The 22411-nt window shown below is 38.1% G+C and overlaps 2 protein-coding genes across 2 annotated transcripts; both read right to left on the bottom strand.

The window, feature by feature from the left end:
* Positions 1-3177: 3177 nt before the first annotated feature.
* Positions 3178-4035, bottom strand: LOC141619931 (uncharacterized). The gene has a single exon (XM_074436936.1). It carries the CDS (start codon positions 4033-4035, stop codon positions 3178-3180), a length of 858 nt encoding a protein of 285 aa, XP_074293037.1.
* Positions 4036-5363: 1328 nt separating this feature from the next.
* LOC141623906 (uncharacterized protein At1g32220, chloroplastic-like) lies at positions 5364-16715 on the bottom strand. Its single transcript, XM_074440055.1, has 10 exons — positions 16520-16715; positions 14020-14137; positions 13791-13879; positions 10398-10453; positions 10256-10311; positions 9645-9738; positions 8676-8755; positions 6492-6534; positions 6131-6222; positions 5364-5867 (listed from the first exon to the last, which is right to left on the bottom strand). Exons 1-10 carry the CDS (start codon positions 16561-16563, stop codon positions 5688-5690), a joined length of 852 nt encoding a protein of 283 aa, XP_074296156.1. The 5' UTR covers positions 16564-16715; the 3' UTR covers positions 5364-5687.
* Positions 16716-22411: the final 5696 nt, after the last annotated feature.

The raw sequence follows: 22411 nt of genomic DNA, 5'->3' as shown, positions 1-22411 counted from the left end.
TGCAGGATTCGAGTTGAGGAAAATATCCAACCCTTATACGGTATAGTTATTTCTCAGGGCCACTCGAGGAGTTGTAACTCAAATGCATGGCCATGCTCGAATGATGATTCGTTTATCACTTAAGTTACTCTCTAGTCGGGGAAACCACTCTTGATATTGATCGCTTATAAAATACGACCTTTGTGAATTCGGATTTGCAAATTGTTTTACATTGAGTGGGAGAAATTTTAAAGGATATGAGAATCGGTTATTGCACATACACTTGTGAGGACAAGTGGGAGTTTGTTGGAGCTTGTGTCCTCCACAAATTAGTGTGATAACATTTGTAAATCTCTTACAGGTTCACAAGGGTATACTTCGTATATTTAATCAGTTGATTAACGTTTACCTAATAACGGTTGGCTTGCTAGAAAGTTTGACGTTATTATCATACAGATGGCGGTGATCAACTGGTCCCTAAAGGTCACACCTATAGGACGTGTTTGAGAAATGTGGTTATAGAAATATAATTACATTGATGCCCAAAATGACTAAAAAGTTAGTCAATGTGTTGATGAGATAATTATTTAATGAAAATTAAATAATATTAAGTTGAGACGAATTAACTGTCAATTCGTAAATTAAATATAATAAGTTATATTTAAATTATATATATAAGGTTAGTTTGGACGAATTAATCTGTTAATTCGTAGTTAAATATAATCAGTTGTATTTAATATCAACAAGTTGAATGTGTCATAGTGGTAATAGTGAGGGTACACAAGCCAAGAGGTCATGGGTTCGATCCTCACTAGATGACAATTTAACACACTTTATATATTTTTGGAAAGACCAAAATAAGGAGAAAAATACTCCTTATTTCGGTTCACTTGGCCGAAATTAGGGAAGGTTTTCCTTTTCCTAATTGACTCCAAGTTTCGGTCTGTATAAAAAGAAAGGTAGAGAATTATTTCTAACCTAATGCTTTTTCTTGACCTTGCCTCCTCTTTCTCATCACAAGAACACAAAGACAATTAAATTTTACAGAAAATTTTAGATTGATTTCTAGCATAATCAAAGGGTATATCTCAGATCGTCTTGGGTGCAACTAATTGGCGAATATCAATTTTGATATTGTTCTTAGGCCAATTTTGCTAGGACCTGAGGTTAATTCTAAATCCTTTTACTTTTGTTTATGTATTTTATTTTATGACCTTAGATCATCTTTGTTAAATCGTTATAATCCTTCATGTTAAAGGGAAGTATACAGATTATTTCCCACAATGATGTGTGGTTTAGGAGGATCAACTCTCTCAAGAGAGGGTGCAGGGTCTTGGGACATCTCCACCTGATCAGTATGAGTCAGTGGATCAGGAGTGACTGATGCTGGAACATCAGGTTCAATGAGAGTAGATATGTCATTTGCAGGTGGTGAGATGGATGGTGGAGGAGCTGCTGCTTGGAGTGAGGGAAGAAATTGAGAGAAGTTGTTGATTTTATAAGGGAAAACATTTTCAAAGAACATCACATCCCTGGAAACAAACACTGCCTTTTTAACTATGTCATATACTCTATGTCCTTTTTGAGATAAAGGGTAACCCAAGAAGACACAAGGTATGCTCCTGGCTTGGAAATTATCCTTCTCTCTGCTTGGATTGTGTACCATGACCAGGCATTCAAACACTCGCATCTGATCATACTGAGGAGTTCTCTGAAACAGAATGTCATAGGGTGTTTTATTTTTCAGCACTTCAGTGGGTAATCTGTTAATGATATAGGCTGCAGTGAGCACACAATCACCCCAGAATGGCAAGCCAGAGCTAAACTTGAGTGCCCTGCTGATTTCAAGAAGGTGCTTATGCTTCCTTTCAACCGCCCCATTTTGCTGTGGTGTGTCAACACAACTAGTTTGTTGCCATATGCCTTTGGATAATATGTATTTCTTGTTGTCCCCTTCTGTAATTTCAAGTGCATTATCTGATCTAAGAATTTTAATAGTTCTTCTAAATTGATTTTTAATAAATTCATAAAATTGGACAAGCAGAGGGGCAACTTCTGATTTATTTTTCATGAGATACACCCAAGTGACCCTGGAATGGTCATCAACAAGAGTTAGGAAGTATCTGTGTTTGGTCCTGGTTTCCTTCCTATAAGGTCCCCATACATCTATGTATACTAGATCAAACAATTCAGCAGCTTTGTGTGTCCTGATAGAAAATGGTAATCTGATTTGTTTGGCCATGGAGCAGGTGATACACACACTTTTAGTATGTGATCTTTGTGACTTTGGTATGCTTGCTATGTGTGTTAATTTGTTATCTGTGGCATGTCCCAACCTCAAGTGCCAAACATCATGCATTTTATCATTAGAAGTTGGCAAAATAGTACATATGTATTCAGGTGCATTATAAGAGTTGAAAACTATGTCACCTGAACATTGTCCACTACCAGGAGATAAAACAGTAGTACTAGCATTACATAAGACAGGTTCATTCAACCTGATGGAAACATTAACTAACTTAGGGTCAACACTAACAACATTATTTAGTAGATAATAGACCCCCTTGTTTTCTTTTCCAAGTCACCTAATCTTCCTTGTTTGTGAGTCCTGTATCACACAAAAATTTTCATAAAATACCACATAGCATTTCTCTTCTCTTGTCAGTTTGTGAACAAATAACAAGTTGTGTATAAAAGCAGGGACAAATAATACTGTGTTCAGTGTCAAGCCATTATTAAATTTGTATGACCCTATATGAGAAACAGTGGTAGTTTCTCCATTAGGTCAATTTATTTTTGGTTTGTTTCTTAGTTCTCTTTTATTTTCAAGCATGTTCAAGTTTGAAATCATATGGTCTGAGGCTCCAGAGTCTATGATCCAATCATGAGAGAAACTAGAAGCATTCATACAGGTCATACCTGCCATACTTGAAAATTTCACTTCCATTTCATCCTTAGTCTCAGGATAGTTGCTAGCTCCTTTTCCCTTGTTGTTGCTCATTAACTATTCAAATTGTTGGGTAGTTAAGGTGATGGTGCCTCTCATATCACCAGAACCATCTCTCATTATAGCATTAACAGCCTTCCCATGTCTGGGATAGTTGTTGTGTTTCCCTTTGTGAGATCCTGACTTGAATCTTCTTGAACATGAAACCAAATTGTGAGAGGTAGAGTGACTTGAACCCAGATGTCCATGCCTCAGCTTGTACTCTTGAGATTTTCAGGGTATTTCTTGGAAGCAGGGTGGTCAGCTGGGTATCCAGTGATCTTCCAACATTGGGCCCTAGCATGTCCCTTTATGTTGCAAGCTGGACACTTAGGATCTCCATCTGCCTCCTTCTGACCAGCAAAGAAAGCTGAGTTATCTGCTTCTGTTGTACCAGGAGCCCTGTAGTTCTTCCTTTGAGCTTCCTCATGTTGAAAGATGGCAGCTGCTTCTTCCACAGTTGGAAGTGGTGACATTATGAGCACATTGCTCCTCATAGTGGAGTAAGGTGGGTTCAAGCAATTTAAAAACTGGAACAACTTCCTTTCATCTTGTTCCTTAATTTGAGCATCTAGCCAAACATTGACCTCAGGAGTTACTTGAGTAACTGGTGGCCAATCTGACATTATTTCAAGATGCTGCCAGAGGATTCTAAACTCTGTAAAATATTCATAGATGAACTTGTCCCCTTGTGAAAGCTCATCAAGCTCCCTGTTCAGCATGAACTTTCTGGCTCCATTACTCACAGAAAATTGTTTTTGCAGGTAGTCCCAGATTTCTTTGGCAGTTTTGGTATACATAACAAATCTCTTGATGGGCTGCTCCACATTGTGCATGATCCAGCCGATGAGAAGACAGTTACATGTACCCCGGGCTGCTTCTCTGAGAGGATCCTTTGATGGTCTCTTCACCACTCCAGTCAAAAATCCAAGCTTTCTTTTGGAACAAATTGCAATCTCCATTTGTCTATTCCATTCAAGATAATTTTCAATGCCGGACAGCTTTGTATCCACCATAACTGGGTGAGTACTCTCAGCTGGATGCAGATAAAGTGGATCTGTAGGATCCATGGTGAATGGTATGTTTGAGGAGATTTGTGCAGTTTGTGTCACTGTGTTGGTGTTTTCTGAGTTGTGGAATGGATTTTATGAGGCCATTTAGATAAGATAGGTTTGTTTGAGATAGGAAGTGAGGATTCAGTGATGATCTTCACTGCTTCTTAAATAGACAATCCAAATACGAAATTGTTTGAGATTTAGTAAATGCTCTCCTTGTATGGTTATCAGTCTCTTTATTCCTGAGGCTCTGATATCATGTTGCGTTTAATAACATAATTAAGGATTTGAGCATTGTTCTGAGTATATTATTTTGTTGTGAATTGAATAAGTGAATTGAATGTGTACAAGTGAAGTACATATACAGTTGAAAAGTTGGATAATAACCAAAAGACAAAGCAATGCTTTTGTACGAAAAATCTACTCTACAGCTACTCTATTTTTGTGTCAACTATGTGCCTATAATGCACAATGCTCAATACTTCAGGGTCTTTATCACTCCTTTTGTTGGCCATGACTTGTACTTGATTGAGTGGTTTTATTATCATTATCATTTCTTCTACATATGTATTCACGTTTCTCCATTGTGTAATGGGGTATTCTCTGGAATCAGTAGAATAGCTCACAAATTAGGCAAAAACGCACTGTAAGCTATTTATTCTATATTGCCAAAAAAAAATAGTTTATAAATTATTCAACTATTCCCTCTATCAGCAACTAGTTTCCTAAAATTTCATTCAACTTGTGACTAGTCTTTCGTTTTTTGGTTCTATAAGAGCATCTGCAAAGGTGATGCTCCTCATATTTTCTCTTTCATTTTCTTATTTGTCCACCTCATTTTCTACTGACTTTTGCATTAACCCTCCCCAATTTATATTTACATCTATGCAACAATGGGGTTCCCCAACAATATTAATTCACACCCAAATATATGGAAATCTCCCCAAAAGAACACAAATTATCCTTATATTTTTTTTGGGGACCTCCTCTATAAAAGGTGGAGCCTCTAATTAAGGGGAAATATGTGCATTAATGAGGCTCCCCATTTGAGGGGAGAGATATGGGGAGCCATCTCCCCACCTTTGCAGATGCTCTAAGCATGATGTGCTCGACAAGTTGTATTAGAGGAAGTGCCTAGAAGTCTGCTGGAGACCGAAAAAGGAGTCATGGTGACAATGCTCAGGACATGGAGTAGCATTGTGATTTGTGAGGCAGAGTAGCACACCACCATAGTGTTCCAAGTTCACTAGATGGATTGCATACCTCCTATTGTTGTACCCTTGTACTGGTGATATAATATCGTTATTGGGCAAATAATAAAGAAGCCTGCCTATGACTCGCTCTTTTCACCTCAGCTGATAGATTAATGAATTTTCGATCAATACTGTTTCCTAAACATGAGTCGCCTATTATCAATACAATTCAGTTCCATCAACATATATATAATATATCCCGTCACTGAATCCAAGTGCGAGATGCTATGACCATAACCTAAGGTCAACAAGCCTCAAGATGATGATGATTAAGGAAGCTCAAAGATTCAGTTCATATCACTGCAACGTTGCAGAATAGTTGAAACAATGCTCAAACTGTTCTTTATTGCTCTGGGATTTGAGACCACCATAAGATGTCCAAAAACACATGCGCTCAAGTTCGCATATCTAATCCTACTTTTTCTTTTGCCCACTGTAGCGTAATATTCCATTAACGTCAACGATGCCTGGTGGAAATACTGGGTCAGTTGCGGCTCTGACAGCAACTTTAGCCACTGCTGTTACACTAACAGGCGGGGTGAACAACGGACCAACCAGCGGAATCTGGGTCAGTGGCTTTGTGTATTGGAATACCTGCAACAGATTCACTTTATCAGCATCGCAACAATAATACATCTAAATAATAATACAGGTTTTATACGGAGATAGCTGAGAAAATCATCTGGAAATGAATACGATTCAGGCTTCATCACATAATCTCAAGACCAACACAAGCATGGCAGGTCGCGACACTGACCCAAGCCGATTATGGAGCAACTGCTGAGTGTAGCAAAGAAAACGATGTACCAAAAAAACCCGGAAAAACAAGTTTATGCAAACAATGGAAGCTTATGTACCATTTCCAAAGGTGATCCAATAACACCTAATGGGACCTTCATGCTGCCAACTTGACGTGTTCCGTGGATAAATCCAGGCCTCAGTATGACACCTGACACACAAGTAGTCAGATTGATTGATGAGCTGCCTTAACAGTTTGTGTAGTACTGTAGTCTGTGAAGATCACTATAACAGCTGTTACAGCTACATATTCATAATAGTAGAAGCTAAAGTTTAGGCACTTTTCGGTTCAAAACCCTTTTCCACTTCATTCTTGGGTAAATAATGGAATATTCATGTAATAAGATTTCAACTTTGTTATGCTGTTGGCCTTCGCAAAATGGCACTAAGAAGCGCAGGGAAAGGTTCATAAAAACTAACCACCATATGGAAATTTTGTCAACAGCTCTGTTTCTGCTGCTCTCTGTAATCAAATTGGGGAAAAAAACCAGAAGTAAAACCTTCAGTAAGAAAGATATTCCACATTTGCTACAATCATTATGCACATAGCATATCTACAAACAAAATGCGGAAGGCAATAGGATTCTTGACATCTATGAAAGAGCATTAGGGTCCTTCATAACTGAAACTACAACAAAAAGAACAAATAAAGAAAAACAAAACAAAATCAATGATAATTTAACATCGACAAGGCTGTATAATTAAGATGGTATCACAATGATTTGGGTGCAATAGATGGCATGGCAAAAACAAACAGAAACAAAATGTAAAGGCTTAATTATATAGTCACCAGAAAAAGGTTAAATTTTTGTTCTATGAAGTCAGGGTCTTGGATTGAAAAGATCCTAAATTAATTTTAAGAATATATGCTTAATGCCACAAGATAACACCAAAAGTATTGATCAGTCTTAAATAACCTGCTTTGATAAAAGAATAGTACCGAACAAACCTCCCATGAAAGGAAAAAAGGAAATTCAAAAAAGAAGAATTAATGAGGGGGTATATAAGCCTCTATTGGAAATTGATGACAAATTCGTTCAGAAAGAGTGGTTGATAAGACCAAAACAAATTCCTCTAACATGAGTAATTATTGGGTAATAAGCCTCTATTGGTTAATAAAACATGCATTATTATTGGTCTCTGTGAGGCTCTGTCGCTGTGATGAAATTTTGTACAAGCCCATCTGTCGAAACAAGTCAGTACCATGGTAATTTCCTTGGTTTCAAAAAAAAAATTATACCCTCTAAGGCTCTAACATGAGTAATTTCCAAGCAAAAGCATGATGTAATGTTCTTTATCGGCAATAACTAAAAACTTGGCAAACAGGATGCAAAGTTGGCTGGGAAGCAGCAGGTATTGTTCATCAAGGTGCATAAAATCTTTAACACCATAGCTTTGTGATGCAAGTTAAAGAATTACTAAACCAAGCTAATATCAAGATGGATATTCAGAAAGCTTATGACTCCCAAAACAGTGTTTTGATAAGAAGATTTATCCCAAAACCAAGCCACTATTCCAATCTCTCCTCCAGTTGTAGATTTGAGGAGGTTTACTCTCTCACCTGTTACAAGATTTAAAGAAAGGAAGGTTTCCATCCAAAGTGTTTAAATACGAGGCTTGCATTCCTTGTGTTTGCAAATGACGTCTCAACTGTTAATAGGGAACAAAAGTTCTCTAAAGTCCGCGTGCTATGATGATTTCCGAAGGAGAGGTCCAAAGAAGTGTTAGATGTCTGTTATGAGTAGAAACTGAGTCACTGACACTAAATGCATATTATGAATGACGAACACTTGTGTTTTTGTTGCTAATTTTTCCTCAGTTTAGCAGTAGCTGAGTGCATTAGCTGTGTATTGGTTGAATGCTACAAGGTCATAAACAGGAGATGAAATCGTTTTTGAAGTTACAGATGGGTAAGCAATTGAAGAAGAGGTTGATGAGTGCTGGGGCTATCTATGAACTGTATTCAGATTATTAGGTGGTTGTATTTGTATATGCCCTGAGCTTCACGGTGTCCATCAAGTTCAGTTCTATGTTGGCTCTGAATTATCAACATGTTAGTGCTTTTCAGTAGGTTTTGGACTTACACGTTTCTTTAAGTTAGTTTCCGGTTGTTCAAGCTGTCTTATGCTCGCTTTCTGAAGTTATGTTAGTCGTTGCGAATTTTTGAAACCTGTGCTCCCTCCCTTAAGGATAAATACAATATCGCTCATCTTCAGAAAATAGTTAGACAAAGATTACCGTACAAGATCAGGGATTAAAAAGCAAGGGAATCCACCCAAGGCTAATACTTCCTCAATTCCATTTGGTTGTATACGTTTTCAAAATACGTGGAGGGATTTTGAAAAAAGTATACAAACAAAATAGAACAGAGGAAACAGCATCAATTGAAATAAATAGCTAGTTAATTCAACTGAACACAGCTCCCAGGAAACAGAATTTTTGAAGTGTAGCAAGTCGAATTAACCTTAGCCCACCAAAAAGAGAGGGCAGTCATTAATGAAGGGATTCCATGCTGTATAGTAAGCTCAAAAACACAAATAGCATAAAAGGACTACATGAAATGAGCTTGAATTCTAGACAATGTCGATAGACTGTTGACATTACCTTCCCCTCGTAATATCCTTGTAGTAGATAATTAACCACTCCAAAATCAGCAGCAGAGATGTAAACAAATCGCTTTACACCTGTAGATCAAATGGTTATGTTATCCAACCAGAGTGGAAGCTATCCTGCTACAAATGACAAAACAAGAGTCCAGTTCAAGTCTCAATTGTGTAGCAATAACACCTATAGTGGCATGTTAGACTTCGATTGCATGGCTAATCAAGTGCCCATGTATATTATAAGATGGAACAAAATACTCAGATTGTAGCATCGTCATGAAGTATAGAGTTATTTTAAATCTGTAAAAACGAAATAAAAAACACAAAGCAAAATTATCATAGAAAAAATGCATTTGATGCTTGGAAGACTTCTCCCTTCCTTTTCAATACTCACTTTCTCCTCCCTTTCCCTTTCCCTTCTCTTTGAGTTTATACAAATATGGAAACATCCTCTTACCTCCCTCCCCTCACGTCCTTCGCTTCCATCTCCGCTCCCTTATCTCCAATATCGTAACAAGTTATTAACTGACATAACTTTGCAGACTTGAATGACATGGTATGAGAAATTTGTCATCCAATTCAATAGGTTAGCTCCAAATATGTTGCTCACACAAGTGCACAACCATATAACTAAGATTTTAAGTTAGGCTGAGCTTTCATAAGTAACTCTGCAGGACTGAAGAGTGTCCCATCCACCATGGCCTTAAATAGTATACCCTATGTTCCATCCCAAGCACAGCCACATCGCCCACATGATCAAGAATTGAAGCAAAAAGTTATCTATCCACCTTGAGCTACTGATATTTTTTTGACAAAATTGGTCTTCGGATGTGAAAAAAGTCTGGTCACAACATATATCGAAGAAACTGCAGGTTTACAAACTGAGGGACAAACTGCTAGCATAATACAGAACTAAAGACAATATACTTCACTTTGATAAGAGAAGAAAAAAAATAATAGAACAGCGAACCTTTCTCTGCAGCAGCTCTAATTGCATTCATATTTGCAGTACCATTGATCTTATACATAACTGAATTGGACCCAAAACCACCAACACAGGATATCTGCAAAGTTTCATAAGTCCAATTAAGAATCCAATCTCTGCAACTAAAGTTGTTAATAAATACTTAAGTTACAGTATGCCAATGGAGGTAAAAGTAATCTGAAAAACATGTATATGATATTCAAGGTCTCACTGATCCTAAGAAACACCACAGCCACATAATGAGGATCCACACTAATACAACCGGTAGATCAAAGTTCACTTCACATGTAAAACCAGTTTTCTTACGAGACAGAGAAATCATTTCTTCCCTTTTCTCTTCTATATATACTGTGACTCTGTGAGGGTAACAAACAGCAGAAAACAGCAGAAAGCCGCAGGAACAACAACATAACCACAATGCTTCAAGTGCCATTTCCTATCAGCCTATGGTGGATAAAGAGCCTATTTTCGAATAGGCTCCCTCGTAATATTAATTATGTCTACACAATAAGAAAGTTCAGACAGTTTGGTGAATAATTTTGATATTTCAAAGCCAAAGAATAGTGAGGACTCTATTGACGATACTGGAGGCTTACAACAGAAGTCACTCCCTCAAGCGCGTCCTTAAATGTTTCAGGTGAAAAGAGGTTCCCTGCATTAAACGCGGGACACATAAGATGACAACCATAGAATCTTGCAGCTATTCCAATCATTCAACAAACTAAAAAATTAACTAACCTTGATGCCAGGTCACACTATTAGCCCAAGACTCATTGATGGATGGCCTTCCAGATCTAGAAACAAAAAGAAAGTAATGAAAACATTTCATACAACCAGTCATTGTCATGCTTCTGACTTTTCCAATGACCACACTGTATTGCTGGTAACTAATTTGTACAGCTGCCTAGGGAAACAATTAAGAAAGTTCATGCCTCCCTCCAAGGCTGTCTTACAGATTTAAGAGACGCTAATCGAAAAGTCAACATGAGGCCACAAGTAACAAGAAAACCATAACAACAAAAGTGTGTATAGAATCATCTCTCTATCAACCCGTAACTAGATAACTTGACCTTGCAAAATTGACCCGAGCAGAAGGATCCAACCTATTAAGGCTGACGCGAAATTGACCTGAATTTCACAAAGTAAATATGATCCGAAACTCGTAGCGACCCGTCCTAACCAAGACCAACCCCGAACTTTGCTATACTCTAAAGTCATCTTGACCCAAAATGACCATATCCAAAACCACCTGACCCAACATAACCACAGCCGAAATGACTCAAACACCCATAATATTATCTACTTCGTGTTTTAGAACAAACGATCAATTGTCATACACTCTCTTCTAAAAAGTAGTGTTGCAAAATGCTCGTCTTTAGTCAAACATTTAAAAATTAGGACCTTTAACAACTAGCTTGGAAGTGTTTTGGCTCGAAGTGACTCGTAGCTCCTATCCGAAAATGAACCAACTAGAAATGACTTGACGAAAAGTGTTAATAACATATTTACCCGAAATGACGTGTTAATAACATATTTACAACAAACACGAAACCCAAAATGTTTAACACACCCACAATGAGTCGACGCAAGCGAATCCACCAATACCCAGCTTAAATGACTCATTTCCCAAGTCTACCCATAACTATCATTTAATCTATGAACTCACCTCACGAAAGCAGTACAGGTTTGTAATAATTCAATTATTAAGAGTTAATTCACCCACATTTTATGCACCTTGTTTTCAAAAACTCCCACCTTTTATATATTTTTCTTTAAACACCCAGCCTGTATGAACATTTCTTCTAAAACTCCCACCAGAGCTCCTTTTTGAGTTGCTAAAAACATTCTTTTAACAAACATCTAAAACAAAATATCTTCACTTTTGCCCAAATCTAACTTTTGGTAGAAAAAAGACCATTAATGATTGATGTTGTCAAAAACTGCATCTTCTCTTGGAAGAAAGGGTATTTTAGTGGGAGTTTTATAGGAAATTTTCAGAAAATGTGGGCGTTCTAAAAATTAAACTTACAAAACTAATAAAAAGGTGAGATTTAGAAAATGGGGCATAGAAAATATGGAATCTGACAGCTAGCCTATTTAATAATTATCCTTTTGTTTTTTGGTGTCTAAGGAGGCAGAACAGAAAAATGACAAGGATGAGGAATTCGAACATTTGGCCTACCTAATGTCTAAGATACCTCCGTCTTAACCAATACACTAGAAAATTCTTCAGTTCTTTGTTTGTTATAATGAAAGAAAACTAAACTACTGGACTTTGCAGTTTCAGCCTCATGTTTTTTGGGCTTAACATTTACTGGCCATGGCCTCCAATTATAGAATGACCTTCCAAATATACAAAGTCTTCAATTGCTATAGAACATCTATATCAACAATCCTATGCTAAAAAGTGAAAGTTCGATGAACGGGTTAAATATAAATAGATTTATTACACATATCTTAAAAATCCCAACCTAATCACAAATATCCTTCAGTCCACCCAACTCTCATGCTTACAAAAGATCCAACATGCCAGTCCTCCCTGAATAGGAACAAATATTACACCCTAAGTCGTTTATTTTTTTTTTTTTTTAGGTGAAATGTGAATATATTGATGATCAGAAAAAATATTACATCTCCCACTCTTAGCATTTAAAGAAGAAGCTAAGATACAACCTCACAAGCAGGGGCGTCACACACCCCGTGCAACCACGGGTGAAGGAACCGGGCCTCCGATTTTGGATCCAAATTTATAAGCCTTATTGATTAAATTCAATACAAAAATTGAAGTATAATACCCTTGTGCATTCATATTTGGGGCCTCATTTTTTCTCGGTGCACCGGGCCTCCATTTATTTTAAGACGCCCCCTGCTCACAAGCTTAATAAGCTAACTTCTAATTCGAGCAATCCACCTGCTATCAATACTATTCTTAACTTGAACCAGTCTAGTTACAACTCTAGATAAAACAGACTCCTTAATGTGCAACAAAACAACACGAGGGTGCACCACGACACCTTCCATCCTGCAGCTATTCCGGACCTACGTTACTCGGACACGGGGAAGAAGTATCGTATCCGATACGTATCGGAGTATCCGACACGTGATTTTGAATTTTGATAGATACGGGGATACGGTCAAAGAAGTATCTTGACTATTTTATAGACACGGATACGACACGTCTTCTATATATATATATATATATATATATATATATATATATATATATATATATTTTTGATAAATTAGGAAATAACTATTAAAAAATATATGTCATAGCTGTCTTATTTTATACGTAAAAGTGACAAGGGGTAATAGTGTAAAGATGTGACACTACAACTTGATTAAAAGTAGTATTAAATATTACAATTTGATAGATATTTACTTTACAGCTGTCGTCCAACTACCTCCTCTCTCTTCTTTTTCAAAAATGAAACCCTAACCAGCCGCCTCACTCACTTTCCCCTCTATACTTTCTCTATCTTCATTCTTTTCTTCTCTCTCTCTTGCGATATATCGTCTTCAAACTCATACTGCATCAACCTTTTGAGGTCCTCCCCTCCTCCCAGCCTGAGAACATCCACCAATGTAACCAGATCTGGGTGAAGGGTAAGATCTCCATACTTGAAGAGCTTCATGAGAGCAAATAGGTAAGTTTTCTCATCCTTTGCCCCGTACGCGTGTCGTGTCCTATTTTGGCGTATCCGATACATATCCCGTGTCGTATTACGTATCGTATCGTATCGACACGTGATACGCCGGTGCTTTGACGTGTCGGAGTATCTCTTTTCCGGACAAGCCAAATATTATAAATCATTTTTCTTTGAAATTAGTTTTTTACACCCTAAGTCGTTGGTTGTTAGAAGTTCTGATCCAGACATTCCAAATAATTCTGGAGACTTTAGACACTTAAATAAACATTTTTCTTTGAAATTAGTTTTTTACATGAAGTACTTTCCCTCCGACCAAATAGACTTAAAATACCATCAAATTTCTAAGCTAATTTCTTAATGGTTACACAACCAAAACAAAATGATCACCATAAAGATTTCTCATGAACGTAAATACACAGATGGACACACTTAAAAAATATATCATTTATTTTCGCATCTAAGTTAGGGCAGAAAACAGTACCTGCTTAGGCTAGCAACTGGCATCCCATGATCTAAAGCTTCTTTGCAAATGTGAGAACCGACAAATCCATTGCCTCCCAGAACAAGCAGCTTAACCAACAGAATGTATTTACATCAGGATGACTATAGTACATATAAGTACATAACTATAGAAGTAACTGTAAGCAAGTAAATAACTGGAGTAAGGCAGGCTCAAGAACATGAAAAAGCTGAAAGCCAGAAGAAGATACCTTCTCAGAAGGGGAAGGAGGAACTTGGACTGTCTCTGCTTCTTCTACTTTAGTTGAACCATTAACCGTTGTAGATTCCGTTGAAAGAAATCTAAAGTTTCTTGACATAGCCATTGTACTAGTCAAACAAGAAAATCACAATCAGATACAGAGTATCTATTTACAGCTATTTTTGCTTATCAAAGAAGAATATCAAAGGCACAGGAAAGTTAAGTTGTTCTCCCAGTAATGAGAACAGAACCCCACCCCACCCTCCCGCAAAAAAAAAAAAAAAAAAAAAAAAAGGAGAGAACATAATGATAATATTAAATTTGGACAAATTTACTTAACACGCCAAAGTATGCAAAAACACTATAAGCCTCACAGATGAGCCTAGCTTGATTTCTTTTTCAAAAGAAATTTAAGGTATAACAATGATCAAATTGATAACAGTATAAAACTAGTACAACTAATATGATTAAAATGGATTCGTATTTCGCATAATTATTGTTTAAGCTTTCACAAAATCACTTGAACAAACCATCCTTATTACTTCCATTATCACCTTCGAAACCTACAAAATCATCAATGGTGATCAGTTCCTCCCTAACTTATCCTGCTTGAACACCCCAAAAGTCCAGAACTACCAGTACACAGTTTCATCCTAGAAATATCTACTTGCATGACAATGAAGGCTTCATGTCACCACATACCAACTTCATGTGGCTCTCCATACAAGTATTAAACTCACATGTCATGCGGTAATGATTACGTCGTTCACTTCTAATACTTTCAGGTCTGCAAACAGGTATAATGAATCATCATAGTAACATACTGAGCATCTACATAGCTTTTAGGGATATTTCTGACATTAGATCACAAACTGAATATGTTAAGATTATAGAAGGGAGACGATAATAAGGGAGTGTATTATTGATTGTTGTGGTTCTAGTGATTACAATACAATAGATTTATAGTAGCTAGTAAGCTAACCCTAATACTCTAAACCCTAGACGATAGCCGTCGTTCCGATAATACCTAATTATTCTCTGAATGTACCGATATTCCTCAACATCCCCCCTCAAACTCATGGTAATTTGCTAAAATTTCCATGAGTTTGCACAAAAGAAAATCAAAATAAGAAAGAGAAATTCAAATCTTCATCTTTTTTCATCTTCATTAATAGTCTTCGTCTTCGCAAGGTAGGCAAGATAAACGAGCATAAAACACGCTAGAAATTTCTTCGAACAAGAACGTTAAGCTTTTCGAACTTGTCGAATATCAAATGATTTGTTAGGAACACTAATCGGACCTAAACAAATTTCAGTAAAACGGAAAATTATCCGTCAAATTTAATATTTGGAGAACGTTAAGTTTTTCGGACTCCAAGATTAAATGCGTAACTCGCCAGTTATTTTTTTTTTTTTTTTGTACCGCCTTAAACGAAATTGAAGATGTTCAATCAAATTTCAAAAGAGAAGAATTTTTTACTCCTTTTTGTCACGCCTCTTCACAAGGCTTAATCTGTTTGATGAGGATGTTTTGGTTGATTTATTAAACAAAAGCAAAATGACGGCATGAATGTGGTTTGTGAATCATTCAACCAAACAGCACGCATAAAAATTTAAGAAGAATTGACTTTTTTTTTTTGTTTTTTTTTTTTTTAAAGAAGATTTCAATAAAGACTATCGTAAATTCCGCCGGTGAGCGTTATGAATTTTCGCCCACCGGCAAGATGACGGAAGCGATTTTAAGAGTCCTCTCAAGAAAGAGGCTCTGATACCATGTTAAGATTATAGAAGGGAGACGATAATAAGGGAGTGTATTATTGATTGTTGTGGTTCTAGTGATTACAATACAATAGATTTATAGTAGCTAGTAAGCTAACCCTAATACTCTAAACCCTAGACGATAGCCGTCGTTCCGATAATACCTAATTATTCTCTTCGGTACATTCTAGAATACCGATATTTCTCTTCGGTACATTCTAGAATACTATTTCCAAGTAGCACTCCCACATAATCCTTTTAAACTCACCAAATGTTTACTGACTCAAAGTCCGGAACATTAACTGCTAAACGTCTACATTATGCCTACATTACTACGTCTCGACTGAAATTGGGTGACAAACTGCAGCGAATGGCGAACTCGGGCAGAAAGGTTACACATGATATCCACATGGATGTATCTGGTATGCAATTCCACTTATTCATTCTTTCTTACATGCCAAAACTCAGTATCATCGAAATAAAACACGTTCATTTAGGAATATCGTCAAACAGTTGGAACGCTAACAATCACGAAAAGAATAACGTAGGAATTATGACAAAAAAGAATATATAACTTCAGCAATAAAATTACATATTATTATGTACAAAGATCGAAATCACAATATGATTTCACAAATTAAAAACAAGGGAGATCGCAAGCATTTACAAAAACAGAAATCGCGAATAAAACGATGATCATATGAATTGCAGTAGAAATTAAGAAAAACGAGAATACAAGGACAGAATCTTACTGCAATTTGGAGAAAGAGATTCGAGAGTGGATAATTCGAGACATGATCAAAAGGAATTAGGTAGCAATGAATGAAAAGAGGGAAAGTGAATGGGGAAGGAAGGAGAAGCTTGTGAAATACTGTTGTGTTGTAAGAATTGATGAAACTGAAATTAGAGAGAGGGGCGGAGGTTGTGATACGTGGCGACTCAAGGTGTAGGCCAAGTCTCTCTCGAGAGTGTCAGCATGTGGCTCATTCTTAGCCGGGACTCGGGAGAACCCCCAACATTCTAGTTACACCCTAAGTTGGCTAGGTAGCACGGACACGGACACGTGATACAGCATTCTGATTTTTTTTATTTTTTTTTTTGACAACGATAAATTTTTATAAATAAAAACTAGTACGGAATACATAGGTTACATTAAAGTACAAACAAAGGGGTATTAGTAACCCCAAATCTACTTGATACCCAAGTAAGAGAAGAAACGATACATGTAGTTCTAATCGAAGAAACAAGACGACTTTTCTTGAACGATGGATGGTAATGGGCGTCAAACTCAATAAAGTGGACATCCTTCCGCTTCATCCTCATAACGGTAACAGTAGTGCAGGTATACTTGCAAAAAGAAGCTGAAACCATAGATCTTTTCTTTGAAGTGACAGAAGCACGACCCTTGCAACCTTTAGTGTAGTAACGATCCACAATAGGTCCCTCTGTGGTAATTGAAAGATCTCTACAGCAACAAACTCAAACCGGACCGATGAGATCTTAGTAGGATAGGGAGAGTCAGAATTAAGACGTGTCTTCTTATCAACCTGTACTCGGCCTCCTCCTTAACCAACACAACACTTTCAGTCTGTTCAGCATTACTAATGTGTAAAAAGTTCTCCATTGTAGGAGAAGAGGTGAGAACTTTTGTTGTCCCATGAATTTTGTCATGGGGGAGTTCCCGCCTGGATGGTTTTAGGGATGAGGGTACAGACCCTCATAAAAGACATGGACCTTGGGTGGTAGAATCCCAAATTCTGCCATGTAGCAAATTATCATAATCTTGAGATGATAAATGTAGTGTATTATGAGGTCGCTTCTTGTTGATGAAGCGGAACTGAGGAGATTTTGAGTTAGTTGAGGAGGTAGAATTAAAGACCTGTGTATCATTCGAGGCCTCGTCGGACGCACTGCTACTATCGGAATCCATAGGTACATCTGGAGAGGTAATAGGATTGCAACTAGTAGGCGAAGTTGAATACGACAAGAGTTTCTTTCCTTTCTCTTCAATTCCAGAACATAACGACGATGCACAAGTTACAGTCTCGACCATCTTCTCCACCATTCCAGTTACTTGATATTGGGGAGAAGAAACAACTTCCTGACTTTGGAGAGAAGAAACAAACAGTTTCTCTGCTCGAACATCATTTGCATCGAAGGAGTCAACGACAACACGCTTACCATTTTTGTTAATTGCTAGAGACTGCTTAACGTCTTCCAGCTCGTGAATAATATCTTTATTATGAGGTTCAATCAAACTTGCCCCCTCCAAGGTAGCATATGCCTCTGAATACCTATTCAATTTTTTAAGGGCTACAGCCTTACGAAAAAGAGCTTTAGCATTGCGAGAAAAGAAATTTAAAACCATAGACCAGTAGGTCAAAGTAGAAGCTTGAAGTTTATTAGTACACGCTGCCAAATTTAAACACAAAGAAATAGCGAGCAATAAAGTTGAGTTTAAATCAAGCGCGCTTCTGTCTTTGAGAGACGAACTCAGTAGACGGCATGCCTTATCATAACAATCACCCGCCTGGTCAAACTGATGTTGTCGAAAAAGGTTATTACCAAAATCTTTAAGGGCTTGAATTTGAGAAAAAGGTGAAAACTCTAACTGGGTAAGCACCTTCAGAAAGTCAACTTCCTCATCCGACAACTTCTCATTACCATAAATAAGAACGAAGTATTCAAGAAAGTCGACACTAGAAATAGAAGAAAAATTTGGAGAGGGCGTCATAGCTTAACAACTAAGATAAACTCTAAAAAAACAAAATTTGAAACCTTAAGCAAAGTAGGTGAAAAGAAGGTAAAAGAAAAGAGGAAAAGCTACTACAACCAACCATCCACACAACACCAACCCAATCACACCACCTCCGCCAAACTCTGGACCAAAGTGAAACACAGAGAAAAGACACCACCTCGAACAACAGCCCCGACAACCTCTACGAGACTAAGCTGCCGCACATAAGAAGGAAACCAAGAAAGACTTGCTGAGTTCAAATTAAAATTATCTACAGCCAAACCCACAGAAGACAGAGTCAGAACCCACCACAAAGACGAGCAATTGAGCACGACATACTCAGAACACACAGGTCCCTTCAAGACAACAAACGCTTGGACGAGGCCAATTATTACCAACCAAAATAGACGACGAAAAGTAGTCGTCCGGAAGACAACAAACCCTTAGACAAGGTACAAATTACCAGACGAAAAGAATATAGCGAAAAGACAGACGATATGTAGAGACTCAGAAATATATTAGATCAAAATCAACAACCCAGAAAGTAAATCAGTTCAGACAAAATTTTGTGTTGTGATTTGCTGAAACTAAATAACTCTGAAATTAAAACAGCTTAAACTCATAAGCCAGCAATCAAATATGCATCGAAATTAAATCAGAAGAAACTCAAAACCCCGAAATTAAATCAGCTGAAAACAACCCAGAAATCAGATAAAGCAGGTATGAGGGCTAAAATTGAGGGTGGAACAAGTTAAATCAAGCGTAACCCTTGAAAGGAACCCGACACAATAAAAGCTTACTCAAACCCTTCAAAAAAATCAGATAAGGGCGAAGGAAACGAATCGACATACTGATAACCTAGGCAGCCAAAGAAAGATGTAAGAAGTCCGATTACGACGGAAACACCATATAACCTAGGCTCGGAGCATCTAATAAAATAGAGGTTGGATAAAGGTGGGTCGAAAACGGAGTGAAGACGGAATCTAACTTTGGTCAAGCGTTTGAGGCCGCCGGAGATTAGCCGAATCTTCGGCGGCGCCGGAGGGGCGTATGGGAGGTCAAGGAGGATGGCGGTGGTAGTAGATTGTTAGGCCTGGAAATCCGCAGACCTTCCTGATCAGTATCTCATCTAAACCTGACTGCCAGGCCGTCAGGGTGTCAGGCTATCAGGGCACATGAAGATAGGCGCCAGGCCATGGAGAGTTCAACGGTCAAAATATCAGGACGATATTAGACCATAAAACGCGTATTATAAAAGGATTATATACGCAGCATTGAATGAGAAGAGCTCGCAGTAAATGCAGTAATTAAGGGAGGAATATTTAGCCATTATTACAGGCAATAATGGAGAATAATCAGCATTCAATACCATATCAGGTAGCCGTTTAAAATTAGAGCTTATATATAAGGAGCACTTTGAAGACATTGGACATATCTCGTTCCTGCACAAGAAGAAGACTACACTTACATACGGAATACATAGAGAAATATAAGCATTATTATTGTCATACAGTTATTCTCCCAAATTACATAGTAAATTCCTCTCCTGGCTTGGTGCCCGTGGTTTTTCCAATTCAAGGGTTTTCCACGTACAAAATTCTTTATTTCATTGTTGTTATTGTTGTTTGCAGCTTTATATTTGACCCTGATGACCTGACCAATAGACTATCTAGAGCTAGTTAACCTTATACAACTCTACCCTGACCTGATTTCGCCTTGCACAAAATCTACACAAAACAATTGGCGCCCACCGTGGGGCATCTAGCTCTTTAAATCCTTTTTTCTTATCCTACAAAAATTCAAAAATCCTACAAAAATGGCCCAACCCACCGTTGAAGAACGATTGAATGCAGCTCTCCAACAAATCGCTGAGTTGGAAAGTTTAAAAGAAAAAGTAGCCCAAACTGAAGCAGAAATCCTGCAATTAAAAGAATCTGAGTCAGCTCTAAAACAAAAATTAGAAAAAACTCAAGGGGGAGGCTCTAGATTCCAACCAGGAACCCCATTTGCATCAATCATTAAAAATATTGATTTTTCCAGTTTTGGGTGCCCAAGCATTCCTAAATCCATTAATGTTGATGGTGATGATGAATCAAAAGATGATAAAGAGAAACCTGATGAATCTGCAGCAGCCATCATGATGGCAGTGGTTCAGGAGATCAAGAAACTCAATGAAAAATTCGATAAGATACCTGGAGTACCTGCCAGCATGGAAGAGGCCGCCCCTGACAGCTATGTTGATTCGCCTTTCATAGACGAAATAGCAAAAGTAGACCTACCAAAGAAGTTCACAATTCCATCCATGAGGGTCTATGATGGAACCACGGATCCACAGAATCACGTGGCTCTTTACAAGGCGTAAAAATGCTTTGGGCCGCATCTATTCCCAAATGAGTTTAGACAAGTTTGCATGTGCAAGGGATTTGGAATGACCCCGACCGGCCCTGCTTTCTGCAATGGTACATCAACCCGCCAACCGGGAGCATCCATTCCTTTGCCAACCCGATCAACATTTCAACCAGCCCCGATTCATTGTAGCGGGAGTTGGAGAAACGATCCAGTGACCTTTACCGAGTTACACATAAGCCTAATGAAACTCTCAGGACATTTCTTGCAAGATTCAACAAGGAGAAAGTATCCATACCCAGTGTGACGTTGGAACAAAGAAAGGAGGCATTCGGATAGGGTTACTACCATATAGTGACTTATACAACGAGCTCACTAAGTATCCCCGCCACACTTTCAAGATGTTTAGGCCAAGACTCTTGCTTTCATCAAAGAAGAAGATAAAAGCTATAAACTTGGATCACCCAAGAGACCAAAGAATCATGAAAGAAGCGAAGAGGAAGAGCAACAAAGGAAACAACTATAGACCTACTCCATATTCCAGTCGATCGATCGAGAAGTTAACCTGGCTCATGAGTATCAAGGTAAGGTTAAAATTTATCCACCTATTTCCGAACATAACTTCAAAGGTTGATATTGCAGATTAATCCAGAGACTTGACAACATGGGATCACCGTCGGATGGCCCAGAAGTCGAAAATCCAAATCCCGGAAGAGACAATTCAAAATGGTGCGAATTTCACATGGATATTGGACACACCACGGATGATTGTTTCACCCCGAGGAAGGAAGTGGCCTACCCTAAAATCGGATACTTAAAAAGACCTGATCAAGACAAAAGGCATGAACGCAAACCAGGATAAAAAAGAATCGGGAGCATAAGCGGGATCGCAGTCTCCCTCCCACCACCAATCTATGAAGTAAAATTCATATCCTAAGAATCGAAATTTGTGGCCTCGAAGTTCAAATGGCAAAGAAGATAGCCAGGACACCAAGGATCGTATCACCCCGCAAGGGATCATATTCGAACAATCACTTTCAATGATTGTGACCTAGTGGGCATCCTTGATGTTCATCATGATGGCCTGGTAATTTCTATGCGATTGGAACGAACACGGTAAGAAGGATCCTGGTAGACGGAGGCGACTCGGTGAACCCGATCATGCTTGACGTCTTGAAAGTCATGAAGATCAACGAGGACCAAATCATCAAGAAATCCGGCGTTCTAGTGGGATTCAGTGGCGAAACCAGGAGCACCCTAGGAGAAATCCACCTCCCAACCTACGTGGAAGGAGTCTTATCTTATGAGAAATTTGGAGTCCTTGACTGCTTGTCATCCTACAACGCTATCTTGGGCAGACCATGGATTCATAATGTCAAGGCCGTACTGTCAAACTATCACCAGTGTATCAAGATACCAACAAACTGGGGCATAGCCATAATCAAAGGGGATCACAAGATAGCCCATGAATGCTACACAACAGCCTTGAAACCTTCCAAGGCAGGTAAGTCCCTGGCATAGCAATTACAAAGACCACTGTCGTCAGAGTACCTATGTGGCA

Source organism: Silene latifolia, chromosome X, assembly GCF_048544455.1.
Source record: "Silene latifolia isolate original U9 population chromosome X, ASM4854445v1, whole genome shotgun sequence".
NCBI classification, from domain to species: Eukaryota; Viridiplantae; Streptophyta; class Magnoliopsida; order Caryophyllales; family Caryophyllaceae; genus Silene; species Silene latifolia.
Note: the sequence above shows the minus strand (reverse complement) of the source record. Positions and strands in the feature narration are given on the sequence as shown.